This window comes from Typopeltis vanoorti, chromosome 13, assembly GCF_054136105.1.
Source record: "Typopeltis vanoorti isolate ZY-2024b chromosome 13, IOZ_Tvanoo_1.0, whole genome shotgun sequence".
Classification (NCBI taxonomy): Eukaryota; Metazoa; Arthropoda; class Arachnida; order Uropygi; family Thelyphonidae; genus Typopeltis; species Typopeltis vanoorti.
The window spans coordinates 63,308,480-63,322,125 of NC_143561.1; the positions used below are offsets into that span (position 1 = coordinate 63,308,480).

The window sequence follows — 13,646 nt, forward strand, 5'->3', positions numbered from 1 at the left end:
TCTATACCTATAGCAATACCTAATGTGAGAATTGAAGCTAAAAAATCAGAGGTATTAAATATATTGCGAAACTTAAATGCAAACACTGCGGTAGGCTTAGATGGAATATCAGCTCGGGTGTTGCGTGAATGTGCAAATGAATTGTCAACCCCTCTTACCTGGATATTTAATTTAAGTTTGAACTCTGGTATGGTCCCTAGGGAGTGGAAGTTAGGCAAAGTGGTTCCTTTGCATAAGGGTGGCTCTAAAACTGCAGTATTGAATTACAGACCAATCACCATCTCAGGAGTAGTGGTAAAAGTATTGGAAAAGTTGGTTAAAGACAAAATTCAAGAATGGGTGGATCAGGATATGATACTCTATAGAGGCCAACATGGTTTTGTTAAAGGTAGATCCTGCCTTAGCAATCTATTAACTATCCATAATAGAATAACATCAGAGTTGGACAAAGGAACTGGCTACACAGTGGTACTTCTGGATTTTGCTAAGGCTTTTGACAGGATACCCCATAGAACACTGTTACGCAAATTGGAGCAGATGGGAATGGATATTAAATTGGTGATATGGATAGGAGAATGGCTCAGGGAGAGATACCATAAGGTGTTGTGTGGAGGAGCCGAGTCCAGAATGAGGCAGGTGACCAGTGGTGTGCCTCAGGGCTCTGTGCTTGGGCCAGTGTTGTTTAATTTGTATATAAATGATATAGGAAACGGCTTAAAGGGAGATATTCAGTTGTTTGCTGATGATGCAAAGTTGTGTAGTGCAATAAAAAATCAAGCTGATGTTGAAAGTTTGCAGGAGGATTTAAATAAGCTGGTAAAATGGGCAAAAGAAAATGGATGTCAGTTCAATGTGGAAAAGTGTAAAGTCTTGCATTTTGGGATTAAAAGATTACCAGCTGTGTACTACATAGATGGAAAGGTACTCCAAGAGATTGATGAGGCTAGGGACTTAGGGGTATTGGTAGATAAGGAGATGAAGTTCAGAGGACACATTGCTAAGGTGTCCAAGATTGCACATAGGATTACTTGGTTGTTGAGGAACACACTGACATCCAGAGATAAAGAGGTTATTATTCCCCTTTATAAAGCATTGATACTTCCACATTTGGATTACTGTGCTCAGGTCTGGTCACCTGGATTCCTTGGAGATGAGGAGGCTGTGGAGAGGGTTCAGAGAAGAGTGACCAAGTTGGTGAGTGATATAAAAAATGCTCCCTACATTGATAGATTGAGAGCTTGTGGATTGCAGAGATTGGTTGATAGGCGAAGAAGAGGGGATATGATAGAAACATTCAAATTACTAAAAGGTTTTTATAGGATTGATGCAGGGGAAATGTTTCAGCTGTGTGATAGTGATGGAAGAACAAGAGGTCATCTCTGGAAATTAAAGAAGAGTGTGGTTAACAAAGGTGTCAGAACAAGGTTTTTTGCCTGGAGGGTGGTGAATGAGTGGAATTCATTGCCTGACTTTGTTGTGAGCTCTTCATCTGTAAATGAATTCAAGAAGAGATATGACAGATATTGTTTTGCTAGCTTGGGTCTCCCGCGATGAGTCTACTGACTCCATGGAGATACCCGTAATAATAATAATAATAATAATTTTGTAGTAAAGGAACAGTACCAGGTTGCATCACAAAAACAAATCTTGGCATGAAAAATCTATTCAAGAATTACTATTTGAAATTGTCTATAATATGAATACTACAACTCAGCCAGAATGAATAATACATTGGCAAATCAATGTATCTGAAAAAGTATGTCAACTAGAACTCTAGTCACAAATTTGTCATCTGAAGTAGGAAAACCTTTAACAAATGAGCTGTCAAACTATTCAGCTAACAGAAATCTCTTGAATTTGTTACTCTTAACATTATGGTCTGTTAGATATGCTTTTATACTTACTAATGACTGTAAAGGTTTATTAAGTATAGTAATTTGTTAATGCATGATGTTATTAACAAGTATGATAAATTTGTTGAGTGTAATATAATTAATAAAATTGTATTTATCTCCTAAACGTTGTTAACCTTAAAACACACACACACACACATACATACATGCATGCAGGGTGATCAAAATTAAAGTATCCCTGATTAAGGCCTTGTGGAGCACCACCCAGTGATCTGATCCAAATGCTGTGAAACTTTGCAGGAATACATTGTGTGTCATGTAGAGGCTATATGAGGGTGGTCTGAAAAGTTCTCAGCCTCGACCATAGATGGCAACACTATCGGCAAGATTTTTTTTTCTAAGTTGGTACATCTGTCATAAGCATCCGTGTGAATTGCAAGTCATTCTATTAAGTAGTTTGTTTTATACAGCTGTCTGAAGCAAAAGCGTTGTCTTTATCCCTTGAAATGGATAAAATTGAGTATCGTGCAGTTATAAAATTCTTTGTAAAAGAAGATTTAACGTCAAAAGAAATTCATTATAAGTTCATAAACGTTTATGGGCACTCTTCTTCATTTTTTTTTTTTTTAAATTAAGAAATCGGCTGCCGAGTTTAAACGCTCCTGTACCCAGCCTTGAAGATGATCCACGTGAAGGACGTCAAAAAAGTGTAACAACACCAGAAATCATTGATTGAGTGCATGATATGGTATTGAATGACCAGCAAATCACAGTGCATGAAATTGCTGAGACTATAGGCATTTCAAAAGAATATGTAGGATATATTTTGCATGAAGAATTGCAAACGAAAAAGCTTTGCGCAAGAAGGGTGCTACGCTTGCTCACAACAGATCAAAAACACACTTGCATGAAAATCTCTAGACAGTGCCTGGAGCATTTTAACAAAAATAAAACTGATTTTGTGCATCAATTTATTACTATGGATGAGACTTGGATTCACCATTACACACCAGAATCCAAACAGCAGTCAAAACAGTGGACAGAAGCTGGTTGTTCAGCACCAAAGAAGACAAAGTTAATTCTATCAGCAGGAAAGTTATGGCACTGGTGCTTTGGGATGAAGGCATTTTGTTTATTAATTATCTTGAAAAGGGTAAAACAATAACCAGGGAATATTATTCCGATCTTTAAACCAGACTAGATGAAAAAATTTGTGAGAAAAGACCCGGTTTGCAGAAGAAAAAAATCATCTTTTATCAGGACAATGCACCTGCCAACAAAAGTGTTTGACAATGGGAAAATTAAGGGATCTGCACTATGAATTGTTGGAACATCCACCCTATTCCCCAGATTTGACTCCCTCTGACTTCTATCCCTTCCCAAAACTAAAACTCTTCCTCACTGGTCAGCATTTTTCTTCAAATCATGATTGCAGCTGTAGAGGGGTATTTTGCCTATCTTACTGAGAGCCACTACAGGGATGGGATAATAGCACTTGAGCATTGCTGGAATAAATGTATTAGTCTCAAGGGAAATTATGTTGAAAAATAAAAGTAATTTTGAAATTATAAATTCGTTTTTTCATTGTTAGGCCAAGAACTTTTCAGACCACCCTTGTATCTGAGAAAATGAAAAAGTAGTTCCAGAACTCACAATTAGGGGCGCTCTAGGATGTACCAAATGTAGACGTAGTAATTCTTCTGTGTGTGTGTGTGTGTGTGTGTAAGAAGGAGAAAAGTGACACAAGCATAAATAAATAACACATTTTAATTCACTTCTGTTATGCATTCACATACTGTACTGTTCAATGCGTACTTTGATCCTGGTATGCCAAAAACTTCATCCTTTGCGCACTATGTTCAATGTCAGAATGCAGTTGGTCCGAACTGATGTGGTGCAAATGCTGTGTTATTCTGTCTATTCAGCACTGGTTAGTTATCAGGCTGATCCCTATAAAACCCTGTCTTTTAGAAAACCCTAGAACCACAAGTCACAGGGAGTGAAATCAGGTGAATGAATGAGGCAGCCATGCAGTGGGAAATGTGTGGCTGATCACTCTGGGCTTCTGTGAAATGTTCTCAATGAACCTCCAGTACAGATCGACTGATGTGTGAAAAGCCCCATCCTGCATGTAAACGAATAAATCCTTGCTGTAGCACAACAAGATTGTGTCACAGCTATAAGGATACCAAAATATGATAAACAATTGTGCAATTGTTTATCATATCGCAGTAACTGAGCAAGTCACAGGACCCATTTGGCGAATATCCTCAAGGAATAGTCCAATAATAAATGAAGCTCTAAACCTAAACCATACTGCAACTTTGGGTGAATGCAAAAGAATTTGTTGGATTGCATGCAGGTTTTGCGTAGCACGTACCCAACAATGGTGGATATTCAAACCTCAGTTCAGGTGAAAGTGAGCCTCATCACCCCACAAAATCATCTACGACCATGCAGCATTGTACTCCACTTAAGCAAGGAATCTTAAAACGAATGTCAGTCAGTTTTCAAAGTCTTGCTGGTGCAGTCTGGATTATCTTGAATGGATAAATATGCAGAATATTCCAGACAGTTCTCTAAGGCACATCCATATGTCTTGATACAGTACATGCATTGCAGAAACCAAATCTTAGAAGTTTTTCAACTTGGTTATACTATAAACTAAAGATGCCAAGAAATTATATTCTTGGTTTAATCCTTTATCCAAGTATAAGTAAACAAAGTTTGAATAAATTAAAGACGTAATTCTGTATGTTAGTCAAGTAAATAATAGTTTAATATCTGACGTTTCACTGACTAATATCTGTCAGCATTTTCAAAGGATACACTGGTAAGCAATAGAAAGTAACAAAAACTAGGAAACTAACCGACAATTCTAAAAATTATATAAAGTTATCACTGTACATGATACAATATGCGTGTCACAAGTACATTTTATTTCTTGAGATATTTATTGTAATTTTCATGAAAGTTCATTTCTTTTTGGTTAAATGATCTGATTAGAGTTTTCCATATATCTGGTAGGATTAGGCCTTGATTCTTATTTAAGTTACCTGTTGAACGGGCAACTGTAGCAGCTTCTTTGAATGTTCTGGAATGGTAGTCCTCTTCTATGTAGGGCATATGACTCATATCCCATTCAATATTATGGTTGGTAGAGGCAAATTGGGAAGAAAGGCCTGATATATCTTGTCTGTTATTCCTTACATAGCCTATGTGTTCTTTCTTTCTTGTTTCAAAACTTCTAGATGTCTGTCCGATGTAATTGATACCACATGAACGGGGTATGCTATAAACTCCAGAGTATTTGTAAAAAGGATGCTATCTTTCGGTGATCTTATAAACTTTTGAATGGTCTCGATAGGTTTGAAGGTTACTCTGATATTATATGGTTTTAGAAGAAGAGCTAATTTTTTGGATATGGTACTAACAAATGGAATTGTTATAGAGCTGATGTATTGGGTTTCATCTTGTTGTCTTTGCAGTATGTCATTAAAGAGAATCTTGTTGATGATTCTTGTAGGGTAGCCATTTAGGGATAGATCTCTGGATATTTTCATTAATTCTTCTTGTAAGTCGCCAGGGTCTGTGGTACACTGTATAGCTCTTTTTTTGAGCATATGGATAATGCTGAGTTTCTTGGATATGTGGTGAGATGAGTTGAAATGGAGGTAGTGTCCATTGTTAGTAGGTTTTCTATATACCGACAGGTTGATGCTATTGTTAGTTTGTTTCTTAATAAGGATGTCTAGGAATGGAAGTTTATTATCTTTTTCTAGTTCCAATGTGAACTTGATAGTGTTGTGGAAGCAATTAATTTTGTTTAGATAATCTATTAGTTCTTCTTTTTTGTGATTCCAAATGATGAAGATGTCGTCAACATACCTAAACCATGTGGTTGGTTTAGGGGTAATTTGGGATAAAATTTGAGTTTCCAAATTTTCTAAGAATAGGTCGGTACAACAAGAAGGCGAGAGAGGGCTACCGATGGCTAATCCTGTAATATGGTCATGCTGATGCTCGGTGATGTGCCACACCAGACTTTGCCATGTAGTCCTGTTGTACGCTTTTCTGTAGGCTTCAGCTCTCTGAAGATCAGTCACTCCACACACACACCATCCATCCATCCATCTCATTGATGGTCTATCTCTTCCTCTTTTTCCAGGAACTTTACCTTCTATTACTGTTCTGAGAAGTCCTCCTTCCATTGCACATATCATATATTAATATATTTAAATTCATAAATCAATTTAAAGCATGGTTTGATGAGCTTATTGTGTTAACATGAGGACCTTCCATGATGAGTCAATGCCTCCTTAGAGGCCTAATGTTGATAATATTTATATAATAAGAAATAGCATATATATATATAAAAAAAAATAATAATTTTTTCTTAATTTTTGACTGCCAACCACAGCTGTTTTTTTTTTTTTAATTTTTTTTTTTAATCCGGTTCTTGAAAACTAATTGGTGGTCCTTGTTGTCATATACACTTCATATGAATTGCCACATGGCATGCCATTAAATAAATTAAAATGTATGAGATTGGATAACCGACTAGTTAGTTGGATCAGTGACTGGCTGTGAGATAGGCATCAGAAAGTTTTATATGGGAGTGCAATATCTTAAAAGAGTGTTATCTTGTATATTAATGATATTAGGTCAAGTTTAAAACTGTTTTCAGATGATACAAAATTGGGGAGAACAGCATCAGCAGATAATTTGGCCTTTCAACATTGCAAAGAGTAAGGTTCTGAATGTTGGTAAGCAACACCTGAAGTTTCAGGAGCCATTTTGCACAAGTTGTAAAGCTGTCTCATCGGATAATTGTAATGGTGCAGAAGACTTTGACATACAAAAATAAAGAGATTGTTCCATTATAAACCTTGATCAGTCCTTGTATGGATTATTATGCACAGATTTGGTCCCCTGGTTGTCACAGTGATGAGGATATGTGAAACAGTTCAGAGAAAATTCACAGAGGTTGTAACTGGTCTTTGGAATGTGAGATATGAAGACAGATTAAAGGAATGAATTTACAGAGCTTCATAAATAGGAGGGAGTGGGGGGGATAGGAGATATGATTGAGATATATAAGTTAGGTATTGGTCAGGAAATTTTTCATAGAATAGGAGAGGAGGAGCTAGAACAAGAGGCCATCCCTGTAAACGGTATATAGAAAGTGTAAGCAAAGAAGTGAGGAGCAGGTTCTTTGCATGCAGAGTGATTGCTGAGTGGAATGTGTTGTGAATGTACACACATTGAATGAGTTTAAGCTAATGAGCTCATCAGGGCTGGATGAGCTTTGTGTGTGATAGTGTGTATCTTTCATGATGAGGCTGACTCCATGTAGGTCTGATGTTAATAATATTAAAATGTTAGTATGCAATCATTTTTTCTTTCTTTTTTTTTTCCACTGCCCACACCTGTAACACATTGGTTGAAATTTATTGTGCACCTTATTTCTCTGTATAAATATAATGATTATAGTAAGAACAGATAAAATTAATAACATATATTTCCATTAAACAGGTGTAACACTTTACTATCCATTCATGATGGAGCAGTAACAACATTTGGATCTGTAAATAATCCAGGTCATATTCTTAGTGCAGGATCTGATAAAGTAATTTTTATTAATTTTTGTTTTTATCTACTGATCATAAAAAGTTAATTTAATTTGGAATTACTAAGATAATTTGCATTATTTCATTTTAAAATGATATTATGACTAGATGTCTGCATATTCTTATAGTCTTGCATATTATTTATAGCCTCCGAAATGCATTCAATAAATACTAGCTTGGGCCAGGAGCATCACTTTTTTTTTCTTATATCAACACAGAAATGACATGCCTAATCATGCTGATGAAAGGGAAGACTGGCAGCATACTTATTTCTGGGTATGGATCAAAACATGAGCATTACACATTTTCTTGGGAGAATAAAAAGGCTTATAGAAAATTTTTCTTATTATTGCTATGCTATTGCAGTAAGTGTGTGATGGGGGGGGGGGTCAAGGAATACATTAAGGTTGGAAATTATATTCAATTTCCAGGAAATTTCAAGTTGAGAGTTAATCTGTTCTGAATAACTTTGAACATGTACAGTGATATGCATAATTTTGTTATATCCATTTCATATATGCTCTGTGTTCATGTAATATGAAGAAATCTGAACAAAATTGGTTGATTAATCAAGCAATTTTACTCAAATATGACATGTTGAAAACTTCTAATGAATTCTTTATGAAATAATGGTTTTAGTTATTTCAGTCAGTTACAATTGACTCTCTCTCTCTCTCTCTGTATCAAACGCCTTTATGATAAACTTGCACTATAAGAAAATTGGCAATGCTATTTGACTTTCGTGGCATTTGCCTAGTTGCACTGGTCTTCGTCCACGTGGTTGACCTTGTGACTGCCATTGTGTGATATTTAAAACAGCAATTTAGACTAATAAATCTGACAGAATTTCACACCAAAAATCACTCGATCAAAAATAAATAACAAAATCCTAAAATTTATGAAACACTGCCAGGCCTGAATAATAATAATAACACTTATCTTCCGGAGCTCTTTCTTATCTCCCACGATGAGTCTCTGACTCTATGGAGGTTGAATGTTAATAATAATAACAAGAAGAAATTACTGAAAAAAAAAAAAAAAAAATTCTGACTAAAGCCCAACAAACACAATGCTGTGTGAATAGAAATTCTCTGCAGCAAACTATCCACTATAACAGCAATTTGTCTGGTCCTTAGGAGTTTGCTAAGATGAGTACTGTAATTACTTGATGAGATCCTGTCAACTTTGTGTTCAAAGAAGGCTGTGAAAAATTGCATATATCTGTATGCTAGCAGATCTCATCTGATAAACAAATCAACCACCTAAAGTCCCTCCCCTCCACAGCCGGGAAAGCAGCTAATAGAAGCAATGCATTACTTTTATCTCCTCAAAATTGTTAGTGCTATTATCTCCTATATGTATTATTTTCACACTCTCCACAAAAGTATAATAAGTTTTTAATTCTACAAAAAATCCACTTTATACAAAAATCTGACTGCATGTTTGTTGAGTAAAAAAAAATATCATTTTGATACTAAGATTTCTGGCTGCCATTAACAAATGATAAGTTTTCTTTTTGTCTAAAGGCGAAAAAAATAACTTATCATTTGTTAATGGTATCATTTATTATTATTATTTCATGACACCTCCAAGGAATCCAAAGACTCATCAAGGGAGGGCACCTACTCTACAACTCTCCATCTCCACCTCTTCCATCCATCTCCATCATCTACTCCTATGTGCCATCTACGGCCTACTACTAACACCAGTATTTTTTTTGTCTGTAAATTGTGCCTGTGTGTGTGTCCTGAAGGCTGATTTGTCTATATACAGGATGAAAAATCTGAGTTTCCAGGAGAAAAAACTTGCAACATCTGTATGAGATCATCTGACTCACCTTCAATTGAAAAAACCCATATATAGATTCCTCCTGTCATGACGAGAATTGAACTTAGGCCTATTCCAATGAAAGGGTGCAACATACCATCATATTTCCAATTGCGCTATGGAAGTGCGCATATATCAAATGTCATCTTTTGTTCCAAAAACAGATTCTTATAATGGATATTCCAATAAAATTGACAGAGGTTTATGGAACATCTCATTATATATCATCATCAAATTCCTGACATGTACCCTCATGGGTTGCACAGGATATTATGATAGTACTACATGAAAAATTTACATCATTACTAACTTCCTATCAACAATTTTCCTCCGAATCAATCTTTTATCTGTCCAGACTTCAACATTATCAGATCTTATACTTCTGTCTTCTAAGGCACTTTTTACTGTATCAATCCATCTATGTCTTGGGCTTCCTCTGAGTCTTTTCCTGCCAACCTGGCAGAGAACACTTGTTTTACGTGACCATACCACCTGAGATTAGCTCTGCTAAGACATTCCTGGATGCCATCGGTGCTATGTTCTTTCCTAACATCCTTGTTTTTAATATGATGTTTCCACTGATGCCATCTGCCACCCTTATCTTTCTCAGGACTCTCATATCTGTGGTCTCTAGTCTTCGTTCAAGTGTTTTATTTCTAACCCAGCTCTCAGATCCATAAGTTAAAATTGGTTTGAACACTGTCTTGTATACAGCTACTTTAGAATTTTGACTAACTTCTCTCTTATTCCATATAAATTTATTCAGTTGACAGGCAGAAACATTGATATCTTTAATGTTTCTCATTTTTAATATGATATTGCCATTGATGCCACCTGTTCATGCCCCTAATCTTTCTCAGGACTTTCATATCTGCAGTCTCTAGTCTTTGGTCAAGTGTTGCACTTCTAACCCAGTTCTGAGATCCATAAGTTAAAATTGGCTTAAACACTGTCTTATATACAGCTAATTTAGTGTTTTGGCTAATTTCTCTCTTATTCCATATAAATTTATTCAATTGACTTCCTACCATACCAGCTTTGTTGATTCTGTTGTCTATTTCCATATTTAACTTACCATCTTCACTAAAAATTGTGCCTAAGTAGCTGAAATGTTTTACTTGTTCTATGAGTTCTCCATTGCATATATCCAAGAACTATTAAACATTTCCCTCCACATATCATGAATGCATTGTAATTTACTTTTCCAGGAAAAAAAGAAAACTTTATGAACAGATGAAAAGCATAGCAGCAGGTTTTCCAATTTCAGCTAATAGTTCTGTTCCTACTACATGCAACATTTTGAGCTGCACATCCTAATCTTCTTTAGTCCACATCATTTAATGTGGCTGAACTATGTGAATAATATATAAATTTTTTCTATATCAACTCCACATACACGAGTTCACAACACCTGTGACACAGCAGTGCTGTGTGTGTTGGGGGGGGGGGTTGATTAGAGAAAATGAAGGTTAAGAATCTAACATGCTTCTTGAAAAGCTAGGGATTGTATTCATCGAGAAAAGTGGTATGAGCAAGATATTCCAAGCAACACAGGCAAATAGACTGAAGAAAGGTTATGAGAAGTTAATTCTGTAAATTTCAAGTTGAATTGTGTATTAGTGTTGATCAGTGGCTGTCACATTCTTGCATGATTCAAGGAAAGCAGAGAAATAGTAATGATCATTTCAGTGAAGCAACACCCATGAAAATAAAGAATAATGCAGAAACAAACTTCTGTGAAAAAGTTATTGGAACGAATCTCTGAGAGAGGATCATATATTCAAGCTGTTGTTGGTAAATGGCTTTGGAAAAGATAAGTGTGATTTTGTGTAATAATTGGCAAAATTGCTTGCGTTTTAATAATATTGCTTAATTTTGAGCAATATTATATTGACCTGCATGATTCTTGGCTTTTGTGGATTTTTTACTTGACTTCTTTTATTTGAAATTTTGCATCTTACCTTTAATGGAATATAGTACCTGAGGCAAATAAGGCCCACCTTATTTAAAATTTGAATAAGTTAGACAATTGTTTAGATTAATTGAAACAACAGTGTTCATATTAAATTTTGTATTATCACTAATTTAAAAAAAACACAAATAAGAACAATTCTTGCAGTATTTTTATATTTATATTTTATATTATATTTATATTTTATATTATATTTTATATTATATTTTATATTTTAATTTATTTTTTAATTTATATTTTAACCAAGTCTTTAAAAAACACCTTGAGTGGGCCTTATTAAACCATAGTAGATTAATAAAGCCCTTGAACAAAATTAAATATTTAAAAACGAATATAACAATTGAAGGAATGAAGGAACCATTAGTTTATATGGGAATTGTGATGAATGAAATGGAGGTGAATAGTCTATTGCTGAACCTTAATGTGAATACATCTGTGGGATTGGATGGTATATCAGCACTGATCATATGTGAAGCGGCTAAAGAATTGTCAGTGCCCTTGACTTTATTGTTTAATCTGAGTCTCGGGTCTCGTTTAGTCCCGAAGGGGTGGAAAGAGGGGAAAATAGTTCCACTGCATAAAGGAGATCCAAGACTACTGTTGCAAATTACCGATCAATCAGCATATCAGGAGTCATTATCAAAGTCTTGGAGAAAGTAGTCAAGGAAAAAATACAGGAATGGATTGATGAAAATGAGATACTGTATGGGGTCATCATGATTTTGTGAAGGGTAGATCATGCCTCAGTAACGTGCTCAAGTTTTATAACACAGTGGCGGCTGAACTGGATAAGGGTAATGGGTTTACAGTGATACTGTTGGACCTGGCTAATCCTTTGACAGGATACCACACGGAAGTCTAATCCATAAACTGCAATATATGAGAATGGATATAGGGTTGGTGAGATGGATAGGAGGGTAGTTGATGGAGAGATACTAGAGAGTAGTTTACTCAGGAGTAGAGTCCAAAAGACGGCGTGTGACTAATGGTGTGCCGCAGGGTTCTGTTCTTGGACCACTGCTGTTTAATTTGTTCATTAATGATATAGGAAAGGATCAGAGAGGAACGGTTCATTTATCCGCTGATGATGCTAAGTTGGGTAGGGCAATAGTGAATGCAGAAGATGTCAAAATTTTGCAGGATCATTTGGATAGATTGGTGGTCTGCTAAGGAGAATGGGTGTCAATTTAATGTGGAAAAATGTAAGGTTATGCATTTTAGGGTGAAAAGATTAGCAGCAGTATATCATATTGGTGGAACTGTACTCCAGGAGATTGATGTGGCCAGGGACTTGGAGTGTTGGTGGACAGGGAGTTGAAGTTTAGGGGACACATCACAAAAGTGTCTAAATCAGCTCATCAAATCACTTGGATGTTGACGAATACTTTGATGAGCAGTGATAAGCAAGTTATTGTTCCTCTGTATCGAGCCTTGATAAGACCCCATCTAGATTACTGTGCTCAGATCTGGTCACCTAGGTTTCTTCTTGATGGGGAGGAGGTTGAGAGGATCCAGTGGCGAGTGACCAAGATGATAGCAGGTCTATGGAATGAACCTTATGAAAACTGGTTGAAGATTTGTGGGTTGCAGGAATTGGTTGATAGGCAGAAAAGGGGAGATAATGATTGAGACATTCAAATTGTTGAAGGGTTTCTATAGGATTAATTCAGAGGATATTTTTGAGAACAGGACTGGTGGTGGGATGACTAGGGGACATCCATGGAAGCTGGGCAAGAGTGTGGTTAATAAGGGTGTTAGAGCTGGGTTTTTTACTTTTAGATTGGTGAATGAGTGTAATAAGCTGCCTGAGTCTGTTGTGGGTGCTGTGACAGTGAATGAGTTCAAGGCAAAGTATGATAGATACTGTGTGAATGTCAAATGGTTGCGATGGACATGATGTTTAGGGCCTCCCTCGATGAGTCTAAGGACTCCTTGGAGTCGCCAATAATAATAATAATTTTTTTTTAAATTATTATTAATTTTAATCATAATTATTAGCTTAAGAACAGTCATAAGGGCATATAAATATGCCACATTCTTCTTTGGTGAGACCAACACATTCTTCATGGTACCATTTAAGACACCGTGTGCATTGCCTCATATCAGCAACCTTTTCTTCTCTGCATCCACGGCAATAGCACCTCTCTTTTGACACTCTTTGTCCCTTAATTTTTTGGGGGGATTCGTCCTGTTTTTTATTGGCAGCCTTCTCTTTCTTACTATCCTTTTCTTCGAAAAGATCTTTGGTCACTCTCTGGCCCTTATAATTTAAAAGCTTTGCTTCGTGGTTGCCTTTACAACTGCATAATTTGGCATTGGCATTAACTCCTGAAACGATGACTTTAAAGAGTTCTTTGTTTTTAG

At 36.0% G+C, this 13,646-nt stretch overlaps 1 protein-coding gene across 1 annotated transcript in view; it reads left to right on the forward strand.

Annotated features, from left to right (window-relative positions):
- LOC150100219 (telomerase protein component 1-like) overlaps positions 1 to 13,646 on the forward strand; it is a 1,179,105-nt gene that overhangs the window by 919,816 nt on the left and 245,643 nt on the right. Inside the window, exon 41 of the mRNA XM_090402391.1 lies at positions 7,389 to 7,482. Within this exon, the coding sequence (XP_090258517.1) occupies positions 7,389 to 7,482 (94 nt within the window). The remainder of the gene's footprint in view (positions 1 to 7,388; positions 7,483 to 13,646) is intronic.